This window comes from Pipistrellus kuhlii, unplaced genomic scaffold (genome assembly GCF_014108245.1).
Source record: "Pipistrellus kuhlii isolate mPipKuh1 unplaced genomic scaffold, mPipKuh1.p scaffold_m20_p_10, whole genome shotgun sequence".
In the NCBI taxonomy this organism is placed as follows: domain Eukaryota; kingdom Metazoa; phylum Chordata; class Mammalia; order Chiroptera; family Vespertilionidae; genus Pipistrellus; species Pipistrellus kuhlii.
Window position 1 is genome coordinate 10,457,786 of NW_023425405.1, and position 17,903 is coordinate 10,475,688.

At 35.0% G+C, this 17,903-nt stretch overlaps 1 protein-coding gene across 6 annotated transcripts in view; it reads right to left on the reverse strand.

The window, feature by feature from the left end:
• Positions 1-17,903, reverse strand: part of ZNF800 (zinc finger protein 800) — a 46,947-nt gene that overhangs the window by 16,006 nt on the left and 13,038 nt on the right. For 3 of the 6 annotated variants that reach the window (XM_045576518.1, XM_036426001.2, XM_045576514.1), the window contains 2 exons: positions 11,973-12,116; positions 9,393-11,088 (listed from right to left, as the gene is read on the reverse strand). In XM_045576518.1, coding sequence (XP_045432474.1) covers positions 9,393-11,088; positions 11,973-12,116 — 1,840 coding nt within the window. Of the gene's footprint in view, positions 1-6,435; positions 8,197-9,392; positions 11,089-11,972; positions 12,117-17,903 lie in introns of those variants that run through there. The other 3 variants (XM_045576530.1, XM_045576520.1, XM_036425991.2) reach the window with 2 other exon arrangements.

The following is a 17,903-nucleotide window of genomic DNA, read 5'->3' on the forward strand; positions in this document are numbered from 1 at the left end:
CAAACATTAAATGGCAAAGCGAGATAACCAGAAACTAAGTGCTAGAAAGTATTTCAGCAGCAAACTGACAATTTTAGTGATCACTACAGCCATAATACATATTTATTGAGCTCTTACTTAAGCCAGGCATTGTGCTAAGTATATTATATACAATATATACTTTAACTACACAGACAGTAAGTGAAGGAGTCAGAACTTGAACTTGGGTCTACAGAATCTTAAAACACCACGCTTTAACCACAGTATGATTCTGTATCCCCAAAAGAATGAAATAGAGCCGAGTACATGAAGGACACTCAATAGTGTCTGTTGTTGAAGGAAGCAATGAGAGGATATAAAGTAGCTAAATGTGGAAAGTACATGTAGAAAAGCAGAAGCAATATTTTAAGGATTCACTAAATGACCAACTCAAACTGCAGCATAATTGTGGGTGTCTGGAAAATAGCAGCAACTGACAGAATGGCCTAATAAGCTGTTACAGGAAATGTAATGGCTTTTTCTCAGAGAAAACTTCAGGCTGTCCACGAATCTGCAAAGCCAAAGATGGAAACAGCATCAGGCAGTTCAGGAAAGGAACTGCAGGTACTGATCAGCAAAGTTTTTCTCACTTTTTCCGGGCATGGAAAGGATTGTTGGTGATGCATTGATATCAAAGTCAAGCCCATAGATTACCTTTAATTCTATCACCTTTAAAATGGAAGAAAGACATGTACTAGAAAAATTATTACATGACTATCCAGAGTCCTGTAAAAGTTTCCCATTGAAAGATTCCTGTGCCTGGCCAGTGTGGCTACTGGTTGAGCGTCAACCTATGAACCAGGAAAACATAGTTAGATTCCCTGTCAGGCACATGCCAGGGTTGTGGGTTCAGTCCGCAGTAGAGGACATGCAGGAGGGAGCCAATCAACAATTCTCTCTCTTCACTGATGTTTCTATCTACCTCTCCCTCTCTCTTCCTCTCTGAAATCAATTATACTTATATATTAAAAGGACTCCTTTTATTGGGCCCAGGGCTATGTTTTATTCCACTGACTCTACCATCGTGGTCATCAATGATAAAACCAACAGAGAGCACCTGTCTCAAGAACAGCCAATCAATGAACAGCCTACGGCTAGCAGTCTACAAAGAAGCCTAGCATAGGAGATGAGCCCAACCTAACTGAACCAATCACACTTTCTCTTACAGGAGTCTGATCTCAAGCTCTCTGGAGAGGGAAAGTAGCTGAAAGACACAGAGAAGATATGCAGCAGAAGTAATGAGGCAGTAATAACCATATTGAGAAGGCATAGAATGTGGTAATTCGTTTGTTTTTTTTGTTTTGTTTTTAAGTAAAAGCAGAGTCTAAAAAGGGCTAACAGCAGCAGAGAAGCAATACTTCTGCTGCTAAAAGGGGGATACCCAATCACTAGAACTGCATCTCCCCCCCCCACACACACCCCACTTATGAAATCTACATGGTGAAGCCAGTTTGAACAAACACTCCTAGATTCCTCCTATAAGGCCTGGCCACGTCTATCTCCCTTATTTCCCAACATAAAACCTTCCAATAAACCCCTCCTTACAAGCTACAGACCAAGTAACTCTGTGTTTGCAACCAAAAAAAACCACACACACACACACACACACACACACACCACCACCACCAACATAGCCCAGTATTTGTATACATGTATGCACATGCAGTCACACACCTGCAATTAGAAGACTTGGCAAGTTGTTTGGTGGCTGGTGATCCAAGCCACTGTGAGTTTTACTAGTACTTCCATCTTGTAGCATCTGTGGTTTAAAGATATTGTGCTACTTAGATCTAGTTAACTGGTTGGAACTCAATAAACATCTAATGACCAAAAGGCATGAAAATGACATAACCACTCTCCTACAGAAGCTTAAATTCTCTCAAAAATTCAAAGAAACTATATAAAAATCCTTTCCCTAAGCTAATTTTTTCCCATATCATTCAGTCACTTGAGCACACAATATTCCTAGTGCTTCCCTATTTTTTTTCTTAGAAAAGTATTTGTTTTCTGTTCCCATCCAAAATAAAAGCTACCAGTCACAACTAGCAGGTACTTTGGGGTTCAGATCTACCAAAGCACCCACAATAGCCTCAGGTTAAAAAAAAAACCACTTTGTACAGCTTAGGAAGTTTGACTACAGTCACATTCTACTTTTCAGCACTAATTTACTTTCAGGATAATCCACAGATAAAATGGATTGAAAACCTGAGTTGTAATGCGTTATATGTACTTAAGGTTCATTTTGGTTCATTCCGATGTTATTAATTTCTCCTCTGAATATCATCACTACATACTTTTGTAGTGGAAGTGTTATCAGATTATGTAGAACAAATACATTGCAAGTTGTTATTGCTCCAAGTATTCCAAATGGGGGCTTTTTTATTTCGGTCTGGCTATTTTTTCAACCACACCATTCTGTTGTTTAAACATTACAATATTCCATGTGCCAGAAATATGCTCCAGACACCTGACAAAAGTAGCTGAATATCAGAATTATTAAGAAGCCACACACTTGATCTTAAGTTCCAAACCTAGAAACAAGGTTCTCTGGTGTTGTAAATTATACCAGTCCCTAAACATTGAAATTTCTAAAATCATCATCTTATTGTTTAAAAAAAGGCAAGATCAGCCCTGGCCACATGGTTCAGTTGGTTGGAGTGTCTTTCTGTGCACCAAAGGGTCGTGGCTTCGATTCCTAGTCAGGGCATATATCTAGATTACGGGTTCGCTCCCCAGTGAGGGTTTGTATGGAAGGCAACCAACTGATCTCTCTCCATTCCTCTCCCTAAAAAAAGTATCCTCAGGAGAGGATTAAAAAAAAAAAAAAAAAAAGCTGAATCAATAACCGTCAGGTGTGTGGGTGAACTCTCTCAGCAGATAATTTAATAGTACTTGGGCCTGCCTCAGTTGAAATTTGGAGTACTGCCACTAATGACTACCATTGGCAAGACTGTTGAAAAGTGCTATTTCTTATCTTTTTATAACACACTCACCAAAGAAACTCCTGGCTTAGCCTAAATCATGCTCTTCTGAAGAATCCACTCTTTCCATAATTGAATGCTTTCTCTCAAATAATACCACATATCTACTTTTGTTTTACAGAAGTTATTTCAGCTATGTTAATATGTATTCCATATCAATATTTTACACATGACCAAGAATAAAATATTTGTGTGACAAAACATATCGTAATGAGAATTTTAAGATGGTTACTCTGGGGAGTAACCATAAAAATAAAGTGTAACTTACATGAATGTGCTTACAATTACCTAACACCTTTTGCAAGATAACACCTATGAGTAAGAATAATAAACTACTAATATCTTATTAGAAAAGAACTGATAGAAAATTCGTTACCTTCATTGTCTCAATTAAATAAAAGCAGCAGTTAAAACGTGATGTGTAGCAATAAAGTTTTCTCTAAAACTTTCTAAACTTAAGAGGTAATAAAAAAATTCCCACATTTTGATCACTTACAGTAATCCTAACACTTATTGTAACATGCCATGCATTGTTCTAAGTATTTTAAATGTCTTTTTCATTTTATCCTCACAACTTATGAGGTTAAGAAGTACTGGGATCCCTATTTTATAAGTGAGATAATTAGAGCACAAAATGGTTAAGTAACTTGCACAATGTCATTCAGTAAAACATTTGTGGATCCAGAAATTTCACCAACTAATCTGGCTCCAAAGCATTACACTAAACTACCAATAAGGTAATGTAGTGAATGTGCTTTGCAAATGTCCAAATGTTAGGTATACTGATCAAGTCTCAATTCTGTGACACTACTGATGTGAGCTTGAATAAATCACTGACCTTCTTTAAGTTTCAATTTTCTGTGCTACAAAATGAGGAAAATGAAGTAACAGTTCTTACTTGAGAGAGTTGTTGGTGAATTAGGGGCACTATGCATGTAAAGGATTAGGAGAGTGCTTGGCATACAATAAGCACTCCATGAACATTCATTATTATTAGCTAAGAATTCTCTTTATTATCATAAACTCTCATTTTAGTACTGATGATATTTCCTAAAATAAGTGAAATCTAAGATAGTAAAAATTTATGAACTTAAGACCCAAAGTGTCAAAGTATATGACAACATGGTTTTGAGATGGAAAAGGCTACTGCTTACTTTAATATCAAACATTTATTTAAAGAGCCTGGTATACATCAAATATGCTAGGCACTAAACAAAATTATCAAGACATAGACCCTGATTTCAAAAATACACCATCAAGCAAATTAATTCTGCTGAGCAGGCACACAGCACAACCTCCAACCTTGGGCATTTTCCCAACCAGATGCACCTGTGTTCCCCTCTGTTTGTGGTACACTAGTGAATACATGCAGAGGAAAAACTCTAAAATTAAATAATAAACCTGACAAATAGAATATAGAATATTAAGATTCAGGAGGAAATGAGCTGACTTCACACCCTCTTGCCTTCTTAAAAAATATATTAGCTATCTTGGTTCTAACATCTCTTGTTACCCAGAAGAGAAAACAGGAAAGATAAGAGTTGGAAGCTGAAAACATGAGTCAAAGGAAAAGTCTACAGAAAAAAAAATTTAAAGAGAGGAGAAATAAATTTGCGAAGTAAAAAAGAATAATAATTGTGACTTTAAATGAAACATGTTTTATTCTGCATTCTATCATGTGCCTGATGACTTACAAGCCAGACAACCAATAATAGTTCTTAGATTGCTGATCCCTACTCCTCAATCCTGAGGTTTCGATTAGCTCTTCAAGTCAGAGAAGAGGAAAAGAATAACAGAGTACTGAAGGATCTTGTCTAACAGCACTGCCAACAGCATGCTACACATATCCTAGACTAGAGCATGGTTTCAGATCAACTAACAGAACCATGGCTAAATCATAATTCTGGTCATCTATGGAGTCCGTTAGATAAGTGACTTCTAAAAACTCCTCAAGATCTGGAATACTTCCACAGGCCACTGCAATAAACCTGGAAACCTCATTTCCAAAGTTTTAGAATTATTTCTATCTCATCTTCAGTGGTCATGTTATTTGAAGAAATCTTTTACAACTTCACAACAATAAATGAATCCACTTATGCCTCTCTATCTCCATAACTAGTTGTCATAAAACCTACTGGGAAATTCCTCTTTCTATACTTGCAGCCTCAAGCCACAGCAAAGGAACAACACCCCCACTCCCCACTCCCCTCCCGCTGCTACTGCATCCACAGACTCTTTAAAACAAACAGGATAGACTATTGACCATAAAACAACATATTCCTAAAATTTGTTAAGGTACTTTTAAACAATGCAAGCAATGTGTCAATAGAAAACTTGACTCCTATATACAAAACTAAAAATTAAATATGGGTAATTTACATATTTTTTTCAAGAATATGTATATATTCTTCAAGGGTTTTCTCTTGGAATAAGGAGTACAGAAGAAAAAATAAGGGACAAGAACCAAGTCATTGTGCATTCAAGGTACATCTGCTAATGAATATCTGCCCAGTGTCAGCCATACCTCATCCAGCCCTCACTTGTACTACCCAAACTTAGGAAATTGAAGTGCAAGCCATCTCTTTTATTTCTACTTTTCATCACACTTAGCAGAGGACCGCATCTTCAGAAAGAAAGATGAGTTATATTCTAAAGAAAAACTCTTAATTGAGCCAATAGCAGCAAAGGTGGTTATTATCTATAGCCAGAGATAGGTCTTAATATATTATAAGCAGTTTCTGATGGTTCTTTTACCACCCTACACCAAGAAGAAAATGTGCTATATTTGTTTATATAGCCTACATGCAAAATGGCTTCCAGCACCCATTTCCTAGGCTTCTTCTCAAGAGGCTCAACCCTAAGCCTCTGAGTTGACAGAGAACAAGATTCAAAATAAAATCAAAAAATAAGAAAGAAGACCAGAAAGGAATAGGAAGAACAAAGACTTTCAAATCACTTCTTACTTGTTTATTCTACATTTCTAAGCTGGACCCAGTTTAGCCTCTAACTTCTATGTCTGCCGTGATGTTAGTTTGGTTATTGTGATAAATATTCCTAATCTAGGCCCTTCTAACGTAAACCAGTCCTGACAAAGTTTCATTTTTTTCTCAGTCACTCACATATTTTTGACAGTCCTTGAACCCTCTGTCTCTCCTTCTAAATTGTTGTGTAGCCCTAGAGTTATGACAGAGAAAACATGTGGAAACAGGTGAGTGAAGAAAATTCCAGCAATCGGGCTTCCCTCTTTCTTCCATATAGTATTTAAGAAGTAAAACAAGAAGAAAAGGATAACAAACAGAAGAAAGGCTGTGGTAAATAGCTAACCCAAGCTTTTTAAGAATTCTCTTATCTTTTCACTGGTTTTAGGTACTTAAGTCTGGAAAGTATCTTTGGAATATGTCTTGTGTGTAGGAATGCATAAAAGATAACACTTTGCAAAAGTCAAACATACATGTTTAATAATGTGCAACTAATGAAGATGGTTTATAAATGAAATACCACCTACACATTTAGATCCCTAAATATATTACACTATTAATCATTAAAGTTAGACCTATAAGTACAAGTTTTCCATATGTGGAAAAGTAAATCTGTTTTTAAATTAAAGAGAAATTATAACTCTAATTTTTAAAAATAAAACTATCAAGATATAATTCAAGTGTAGCTGCTCATAGTCACTGAATAAATTTAAATTTGATAATAAAACATTTAAGTTTCAACCAATGCACCTTTGTTGAAGCACATTTAGCTGAAATAACTCCAAGTCTGGTTTATTTCCATCACATATAGTACATTTTTCCAACAAGAGCATGTACATTCAATATAGAACATTTCCAGCAACAGTTACAGTCTTTCTAGTTTCCTTTCACAGTATATTTTAGTGCAAAGCACTAGGGAGGGTAAATGTTTCTCTAGCTATAGAAGTATTTTATTATGACCTTGTGGATCTTCAACATTTTAAAATTTTATACAAAAGTATATAGATGGGCAGGGTCCCTCCTAAGTACAGGTATGAACCTATATAAAAACATGGTATATTCTCTGCTGTACCTTTTAAAATTATAATTTGACAAAAATTACTAAAAAATAAAATATTCCCTAAAAAGTACAAAAGATTGATACATAAAACCTGTCCAAAATTTCATAAAGATAGGTGTACTTCTATTTTTCCTAAAATCTTGATTATAAAAATGAACAAGAATTCATTATTTTCCAAATTTTACAGTAGGAATCAAATAGCTAAAGTGGTCATTTCAGATTTTACTTGGGAGGAAAAAAATCAGGGTTTACACCCAACTGCCTTTTTTAGCAATATTTAAAGAAATAAACTAGTATCGTAAGAAGTGGTTGTGCATGGATTGTCAGCATCCATAAAATATCGGTAAGCTATTTACTACCTTCATATTAACATTAGTAAATGTGTGGTCTTTTAAAAAAATAGAAACTGAAAAATTAAGTTGCATCTATCATTAAAGTGCTTTGTATAAAATTTAAAGAAAAATAGGGGAATGTTAAATTTTCATAAAAACCTCAGATGTTTACAAATGAAAAATGTAATGATCATGGGTGAAAATGAACTGGAACTTTTCTGTAAGTATATATTTTAGAATGAAACTTCCAAACATTTAAGTGCTGGAGAACAAGTTAGAAATAAACGAATGTAAAAGTAATTACCAATAATTAGTAAGCTAAATATGTATAATGTGTTGATACTAATTTGTCTTTCGGTTATAACATACACTCACTAGGAAACCAGGTATCTGTACAATCCAGATGAAAATTTTGCCAAATGAAGTGGAACAAAACTAAAATCACTAAGGTATCAAGTCTTTGTCAATTAAAAATCACCAGTGGTGATATTTTCTTCAGGTTGTTGATTGCTTTAATCAGCAAATTGTTTGAAAAACAAAATTTGTAACATTTTTGTAGACACTGGTTAGCTGATGGACTGCGATGACAATATATAAATGTCACAGCTACTTAAAAGTGCTGGGAAAGGCAGAGCCTTTGAAACAAGTGGTTATAATTATCCTTTTAGTGAGAAAACAGCAGTTACAGTCAAATATTTATGAAAATGTTTTTCTTTTTTTTTTTTTTCTCATAGTACCATTTGAAGACGTTTAGTGGTTCTAACACCAATTTAAAGTCTTTCCACAAATATGAACTCCAAACCTTTTCGTACATCACTTGAAGTTATCTGAGGAGAAATGGAATAAATGAACACTTTTGAGTTCACCAATCAAAGCTTGTTTTTAAAATTATACAATAGTAAATAACTTCTAAAGAATGGTTTCATCACAAGTTTTCCACAAAAATAAAAAATGTTATAATCAAACCACAACATTTAACCTACTCAGCACTCTTGAGGACCTGAATCCAAAACTAACTTAATACTAATTAAATATATTACTTGCCTTAACTCAGGGGACATAGGTACTGGAGGTAAACTTTAAATTAAAAATATATAGAGACTTGAAAAAAAAGGATAGGGAATCTACTCCTTATTTTATATTGCATTTAAAAAAATCTGTATTTGTTCCAAAACCTCCTAAAAAAAAAAAAAAAAGTCTTATTTTTTCTTTCTTCCCAACAGGGATTTCACTTTTCTTGCAATGCACAACCACACACACAAAAAAAATTTTTAATCCCTACTTAATAATATTAACTATATTTTTTAAATGATCACCAAAAAGGTTATTTAAACAAAAAAGGAAAAAATAAGAGGAGTAATCATTCTTCTCATAGATCAAACTTAAAAATACTCCTAAGGAGAAGGAAAAAGAAATTCCAAACTTTTATCAAGTTTCCCCCTTTGCCTAAAAGCACTATGTTAAATGTAAATAATAATGCTAATCATTCTAAATTCAATTTTGGGATTTGTTTTTTTAGTGCAGTACTTTATTTAGCCGTCACAGATTAATTTTTACAATAATTACAGTGCTTCAAAGGACTTTTTCCCTAAAATTATCGCCTTCACAAATTCATTCTTCTAATATATTTAACTTTCCTACAATGCATTTATTAGTAGACTAAGTCACTGAATCAAATTAAACCTGTGCAAAGTTAAACAGAAGAATTCTACTGTAAACATAAGCCAATATAAATGTATATTTTACAGCATAGAGAGGAAAGCACTGACCCTGTGCCATCTACCTATAACTATATTGCATTGTCCTGTGGAAGGTAAGTTCTGAAGTTAGGTTTTGTTCCCAAGCCACTGGAATAAAGGTCACTGAAGAGGAAATGCAATATGTGCATTACTCTTGCAGTTCCCATTGCCATAAGATATATGGAAGCAAATGTGTTAAAATGGAACCAGCTATAAATTATGGTCAAATGATTTTTTTAGTTCGATGGGGAGAAAAAAGCAAAACTCTGTTAACTGTTCCTCACCAGACAAGAGCCTTAGATCTTGTACTTCGGCCTTTGGTTTTGTTTCCTTCAGGTGAATTGGAAGCATTTGCCTTATGAGTTTTCTTATGATGTTCAAGATAAGTCTTTTTGGCAAATGCCTTTCCACATTTATTGCATCTGTGAAGAGAGAAGTTTTTTGTGACTTTTACTTCAATACCAACGTCAGCTACTTCATACTTTTTACTAGGAGAGTTAGAAGTGCCATCATGTTTTGAATCGCTAAGTTTTGCTTCATCCCTTGAAGGGCCTCTTTTTGCCACTTTATTTAGGACAAAATCAATGGGCTTTTTTATAGCTCTGATCTCCAAACTGGCTGTTATTTTCCCAAGATAGCGGGATGACTTTTTATGAACCACAGTTATATGTCGTATCACATCACGCTTCCGGCGAGTTTCATAAGTGCAAAGAGGGCACTTGTAGAATTTAACATAAATGTTATTCCCATCTGTGTGCAACTCAATGTGTTTAGTCAAGTTCTGTTTGGAAGTAAACTGACGTTTACAAAGTTTACAGTAAAGTTGCTTAAAGTCAAAGCCAGCTGAAAGTTTTGGTTTTCTGGTTTTTTGCTGGCCACCTGCAGCCGAAGGACTGGTTGATTTAGGGCTTTCAGAGTCTTGTTTAACTGTATTTTTCTGTGCCGCCGGTGTGTTCTTTTTTTCATTTGAATGATTTGTTCCCTTTAATTCATTCTGTGGAGAATGGGTAATGGAAGGGGGTGAAGATTCTACAGAATCTGCTGGTTCAACTTTAACTTTTATTTCTGAACTGTTGGCAGTATTATTAGGGCCTTTCTCTCTTTTAGAGTTTGTCCCAGAAAGAGTTATCTTGTGGGCCATTTGCATATGTCTTTTAAGCATTATTTGTGAACTATATTTCCTCTTGCAAAGGAGGCATTTGCATGCGGTTAAATTGTATTCAGCCTTTGAAGACGACTTTTGTTTTCGAGTCTTAAAAGATTTTTTAGGAGAAACAGAATCCAGGAACAAAGGTTGCCCAGGCTTTGTTGCTATATCGGGAGTAATTGAATCCCTCCTTAGTCCTCTATGAACTTCATCAAAATGCCTCCTAACATTCGCTTTTGTAGCAAATGATTTACAACATACTGGACAACTCCTACTTAATGGAACTAGAAGATTCTTACTGCGTCCTTTAAAGATTTGGTTTGGATTCTTTCGTGTTTCAATGTACTTTTTTAATTCTTCCATCTTTTTCTTATGTACTTTTCGAATGTGACGACGAACACCTCGCCTGGAATTAAATTCTTTTCTACAAAGACAACATATCAACTGGTGACCAAAATCAGAATTGTCAGAAGTTTCCAAGTCAGCCTGTGATTCCTGAGGTTGTTCATTAGATGTGGGTGCAACTTCATCTGCAGCCATCTCAACAGGAGGGAGCTCTACAGTTTCCTCCTCTGTAACTGTAACTGGTACTGTTTTAGACTGGTCAGTGTCACTTTCTGGTATTTGAACTTCAGTTTGTTCAGGAGTAGTACTGCTTGACTCTGTGACTTCAGTTGGATTATCAGTCCTTGAAATATACTGAAACACGGCATTTTGATTAGTTTCTATGGGTTCTAGCTTAATAATATATTCTCGCTTGTCCACACTTGGATATATGGCTTCTAGGAGATCATTTATGGCTTGGTTTTGTTTATCATTTACATCAGGAAGGTCTGTTAAGAAAAAATAACAGCATTTTAATCCGGAATAATTAACCTGCTGTATAGCCTTCTAATACTTTTTAATGTATTATAAATGGCTATCTTAAAATTTATATTTCTGGTTCATGTTCATTTTTATAACAGCATTATCTCTTTTCAGTATTTTATAAAGATAAAAACTAGTATTAAACTAAAATTTCCTTTAAGACCTCAACATAGTATGCAAAAGATAAAAAAATTGATGCAACAATTGTGGTTCCACAAACACTTTAGTGGCCTACTGTCTGCCTTCTTCACATTAAGTTATTTCAAATCTCAGATTAGCCCATAATACAATCCAATTTCTGATAAAATTACTGATCTAAATAAATTTCAACAATAACAAAATTGATCTTCAAATCAAGACCCAGAAAACAGTAGAAAGATTAACACTCTCTATCATTCCCATGAAATCAACTCATTTACTCATTCAACCTTCTCATTCACTTAAGAGAAATCTTAGTAAATGATTAGTCATATCTGGTAACATGATGTTAAAGAGGTAAAGATGAAAAATACCAATATTCCCTTCAAGAATTAGTACTGTAACTTACATAAACCCTGACTATAAACTATATGATTCATATGGACATTCAAAAAACAATATTCAATATTTTAATACAAATAAATATACTCATAAATCTAACCTCATATATCCATAGGAAAATCCAAAAGAAAAATGCAGGTATAAAAGCCCATAAAAGAAGCTGAATATAACTTTGAGCCAAGTATTTAATTTTATTCTCTATCATTAAATTCTCCATAAATGGATATCCATAATTTAACACAAACATACTGTTGAAATATAAGGATACTTAATTGTAAAATGCATAACTGAATAAATGACTGAAACTTACTATCATCCATCTGGAGACTTGGTGGGCAGTAGAATTTTTTGTGGGTAATTAAATTTGGTAATCCTCTGAAAAGACTTCGGCATAATTTACATTCAAAAATAGTGTCCACATCTTTTAATAAAATGTGTTTCAGCTGTTTAGTTCCTAAGGGGAGGAAAAAAGAAAACGTTACACAAAAGGTAACTTCAATGTGTACTTTTAAACTGAACAACAATTGTTGAGAATCCAAAAGTGCAGTTTTACTTGTTAAAAACATTATATAGACATTTCCAATTATTACCACAATGTGTTATTCACAATTTAAGCAAAAATCCTTCTATCATTTGGATATAGTACTTCTAAATTTAATGCTATTTTTCTAATTCTGAAGTCAGTCAATTCTTGGGATATCCCAACATTGGTCCCAAGATCTATTTGTTTGATCATCAAAATGACCTGAGAATAAAGAAGTACCTATGTGACCCACGTCCAGAAATTCTATAGATCTAGAGTGGGACAGAAAAATTAAATGTCCCCATCTCCTCCCACTCCCTGCCAAAGTTTTTGCCTGGTTCTTCAAGCTTGCTTCTGCATTAGGAAGTAAACATGGAGCTTTGTAACACATTTTCCCGATTCTTAAAGAAAGTCAAAACTGTCCAGCCAGCATGGCAGAGTGGTTGAGCATCGACCTATGAACCAGAAGGTCGCAGATTTGATTCCCGGTCAGAGCACATGCCCAGGTTGCAGGCTCGATGCCCAATGTGGGACTTGTGGGAGGCAATCTATCAATGATTCTCTCTCATCATTGTTTCTATCTCTCGCTCCCTCTCCCTTACACTCTGAAATCAATATTTTTTTGAAAACTGTGTCACTGTGACTTTTCTTTTTTAAATCAGTTCAAATTCTGGGCCAACTAAGGATTATGGCCATTAAATGTGAGAGTAGATCTTTTCTATCAAAATCTTGAATTCTGCTTAAGCCTCTTGATACCACTATAAATTTACTCAAAACCCTTTCCCTCCAAAAGTTACCCCAATTGCAATTAATTCAATATTGACATACTAGTTTAAAGCCTGCCTTCCCCACTAAGATTATAAACTCCAAAGCAGCCAAGACCAAGTATGTCTTACTTATAACTACAAAGTATTCAGCTCTAATAGTGCTCAATAAATATGCATTAAAGAAGAGGCAGTGATCTAGGAATTCTAAGCATTGTGACAAAATATCAAAGGGCAGAGAAAAAATAAATGGCAACAAGCTTCTAATCTTTAAAATAAAAACATCCACCACAAATAAAACACAAATGGAAGGTGCTCTATCACTACTTCCTACAGGTAACTGCCAAAGGTAAATTGAAAAAATTGACCTGCAATGCTTTACTATTTAATGAGCCTTTAGTTTTCTCAAATAAAAGGAAGTGATAATATTGATTTAAATTAAAAACAAAAGTGTCCTAAGAAACACATTTAAGACCACTTATATGTAAAATGATCTTTATTCAACAACTATTTGACTCTCTGTTTAAGCTCTGGAACTACTAAAGAATAATCACAATCTTACTAATTAATATTGGTGGGTCCATAAAAATATTTGATTCAACCTTTGCAATTTGTTTATATTTAATTTTCATATTCATCATCATTTCGTATTTTATCATCATTTTGAAAACAGACCAAACTTCAAAATTCTCCTGAAAAAGGACCGGATGGCAGGTCACCAGGACTTCACTAAGTCTCCAGAGGCTCTAATTTTGATAGTCATGTGATCTTGAAGAGTTGTATAATCTTTACACTTTGACTTATCCATATTGTAAAATGAACAAGCAAAACCTATCTTAGAGAAATTATTAAAGTGGATATAAACCTAAACCGCTCCCCAAACTATATATTTGGGTTTCTATTGCAAAATATATACAGGCAGTTCTCAGGTCACATCGGACTCAACTTAGGTCGTTTCATGGTTATGTTACCATCTCCCATTTACAGTATTTATTTTAAAAAAGTTTCATCATTTCGACGTATGTACACATGTGCTTTATGTTTTTTATTTTTTTTTTTACCACAAGTCAGGAATTATCTTTCTTTTTCAATTTATTTTACTGTTTGACTTCATTACTGCTATGTATGTGCTCCATGTGAGTGATATAGGTGCTTATGTAGGTGGTTTCCAACTTACGGCAAAATTGTGCCGTAGGAATGGACATAACCCAAGGACTGCCAGTATATAAAACTAGAGGCCTGATGCATGAAATCTGTGTAAGAGTAGGCCTTCCTTCCCCCAAATGCCAGCACCAGCTTTCCTCTGGCACCCGGAACATGGGCTTCCTTCCAGCCGCCAGCAGGCACCCAGGACTTAGGCTTCCCTCACAGCCCTGGCTCCATCCAGAAGGTCATCCGAAGTACATCTGGTCTAATTAGCATATTACTCTTTTATTATTATAGATGAAATAATTTCCGCCACTTCCCAAATCCAAATCAATGTTTACTAGCTCATATTACCACAAAATCAGAAATCATAAAATTAAAAAGATTCAGAAGACAACTTGGGTATTATTCTTTTTTTAAAAATATATTTTATTGATTTTTTTACAGAGAGGAAGAGAGAGGGATAGAGAGTTAGAAACATCGAAGAGAGAGAATCATCGATCAGCTGTCTCTTGCAAAACCCCTACTGGGGATGTGCCCGAAATCAAGGTACATGCCCTTGACCAGAATTGAACCTGGGACCTTTCAATCTGCAGGCCGACACTCTATCCACTGAGCCAAACCGGTTTCAGCAGTATTCTTCTTTATAAAAAAGTAAATTCAAATATAAACATACACACACACACACATATATTTGCCTAGCCCATTTCACATTACAAAATATATTAGCAATAAACTGCTACTCTATTTCTAGCTCACAGTTAAACTCCTAAGTGACTGACAAACTATAAGAGGTAGACTATAATAAAAGAAGTACTGTATATAAACTTCTCTACTGATCTACATAAAGTTCTCAGGAAGAAAACATAAAAACTTTTTGCAGTTTAATTCTAATTAAAAGACCTTCAAGACCTACACTAAAGATTCAACTCTGCCTTTTAAGGTAGTCAAAAAGGACTAAAGGGGGACACAGAAATAACCTGAACTACGTTAACATAAGAATTCAACTCAAGAGTTTCATAAAAAGTACAGCATGAGGTTATACATTTTTAAAAAGACAGTTGTAAAAATATAAGACTGCATTCCTAAATCAGACATATCACTGTCTACCAGGTTCTCAACTGACCATAAAACAAAACAAAAAAAACAAAAAAAAAACTTCTCCAATATTTCTAGTTATAGAGTAACTAGAAGCCTGATGCACAAAGATTTGTGCAAGAATGGACCTTCCTTTCCCTGACTGCTAGCACCGCCTTTCCACTCCAGCCCCACCTTCCCATGCTGCCCAGAGGCCCTGTGCAGCTGGGGTGATGGGGAACCCCTTCATCATCACCATGGTGATGACACAAGCATTCTGCCCCACCCCCGGCCACTAGGCCCCTGTGTATGCAAATTACGCTCCATCTTTGTTAGGTTAATTTGCATACTAACTCCTGATTGCCTGGTGGGCATCATGAAGTTATGATCAATTTGCATATTTCTCTTTTATTAGTGGAGATATTTAGTGGAGATATTTTATCATTTAACCATTTATTTAGATAATAATAAAATTATTATTAGTGGAGATATTAAGTATAGAGTGCCCAATAAGCATACAAAAACAGAAAAGTATCTAATTAATCAACCTTAATTATTGATCACAAATGCTACACTTCCCCCACCAATCCCACCTCTGCACACACACACACAAAACAGTTGTGTTGATCCAGGCATACTAAATGTCTTTCAGGTCCACAGATATACCAAATTCTATCTATCTTGCTTTTCAGGCCTTCATCTCTTTCCCCCTCTTATGAATTCTTCCATTTCCCTGGTCTGGCTCACTTGTAATCCTTCAGATCTCATGTTATAAGTCACATTCTCCAGGAAACCTCTTACTATTTTTGTTAAGAGTTTTTCATCTATACCCTCATAGTATCCTATACATCTATACTATTAGCCCACTACTATGTAATTAATTACTTATCTGTATCCCCATTTACCTGGAAGCTCTGAAAAGAACAGAGAAGAGATCTTTATTGCTCACCATTATATTCCCAGTCCTCAGGACCATGGTTTATTAACATTTTTTAAATGACATATTGAAGAGCTTTCTTTATACGTTTAAGAAAACCCTCTCGCCGAGGCCGGTTTGGCTCAGTGGATAGAGCATCGGCCTGCGGACTGAAAGGTCCCGGGTTCAATTCCGATCAAGGGCATATACCTTGGTTGCTGGCACATCCCCAGTAGGGGGTGTGCAGGAGGCAGCTGATCGATGTTTCTACCTCTCTATCCCTCTCTCTTCCTCTCTGTAAAAAATCAATAAAATATAGTTTAAAAAAAAAAAAAAAGAAAGAAAACCCTCTCTATAAATAAGATTTTTCTAGTCTATATAGAGTGGACTGGGAAATCAAAAAAAGGACCTGCTAAAACTGGTTTGGCTCAGTGGATAGAGCATCAGCCTGCAGACTGAAAGGTCCTAGGTTTGATTCCAGTCAAGGGTATGTACCTTGGTTGCAGGCACATCCCCAGTAAGGGGTGTGCAAGAGGCACCTGATCGATGATTCTCTCTCATCGATGTTTCTAACTCTCTATCCCTCTCTCTTCCTCTCTGTAAAAAATCAATTTTTTTAAAAAGAGACCTAAAAGATTTTCTAATTCTGCTTATACATTTACCAATGAGAAAAATACTTTTAATTTTTTATTCCATAAATACAGACACACGAAAAAAAAACAACACACTTTTTTCTCAAAGTTAGTTTCAGTAGCCATTTAAGGTTGTTGTTGTTGTTTTTTCCAATGGGGGTATAATAACTTTATTCTAATCAGCTACCATTTTCTAATTATCTGCTAACAATCAGGCATATCCAACCACTATGTCTTCATAAATAGCTAAAACCTGAGACAACAGACACGGTCAACCTAGACAGCACCATAAAGTTCTTCCAACAGCTCTTGATCCTGGGGAAAAAAAGCCATGGTGCCTTCCTCCTAATTATTCTTTTTCCTCCCTCTTTCTTAACTTAATTATCTTAGAATTCACTATATACTACTTACACAGATCACCAATCAGTATTTTTCCAAACACCAGCCCTCCAAAGGGTATGGTTTTTGATGCCTAGAAATTAACCAATTAGTGAATATTTCGGATTCTCACATAATAGGTGTGTAATAAAAATTAATTAAATCTCATCAAGGGTTTATCTAGTGCTATTCCTTAGTACCAAATACATTGTATAAACTGGCAAAATAAAATGGTATACAGCTGGCTTTATTGTTGACTCACACATGAGCTCAGTCTTCAGAATATCATCCCAGCATTGCCAGCAAATTTGTAACTCCTGTCAAACCTGAGTTCTAAGACAAGCATGAAAGAAATTTATAACTAATCATGCGTTAACATAAGTACTTAAAGGTAAAAAGTAGAAAAACTTAGGAAAATTGAAATTATCTTAAAACCACCACTTACAAGGGTTGGTTAAAAAAAAAATCACAAAGGTACCCAACTGGCAGGGCTCAGTGGTTGAGCGTCGACCTATGAACCGGGAGGTCACAGTTCGATTCCTGGTCAGAATACATGCCCAACTTGTGGGCTCAATCCCCAATTGGGGGGCCTGCAGGAAGCAGCCAATCAATGATTCTCTCATCACTAATGTTTCTATCTCTCCTCCTCCTTTCCTCTCTGAAATAAAAAAATATATATTTTAACAATACATATAAAATTTTTAAAAATCACGAGGGTAATTGTGAAACACTGCCACATACTACAATAGGTTTATAAATACAATAAAATTATTTTAGTGCCTACTTGTTTTAATTTAACAGGTAT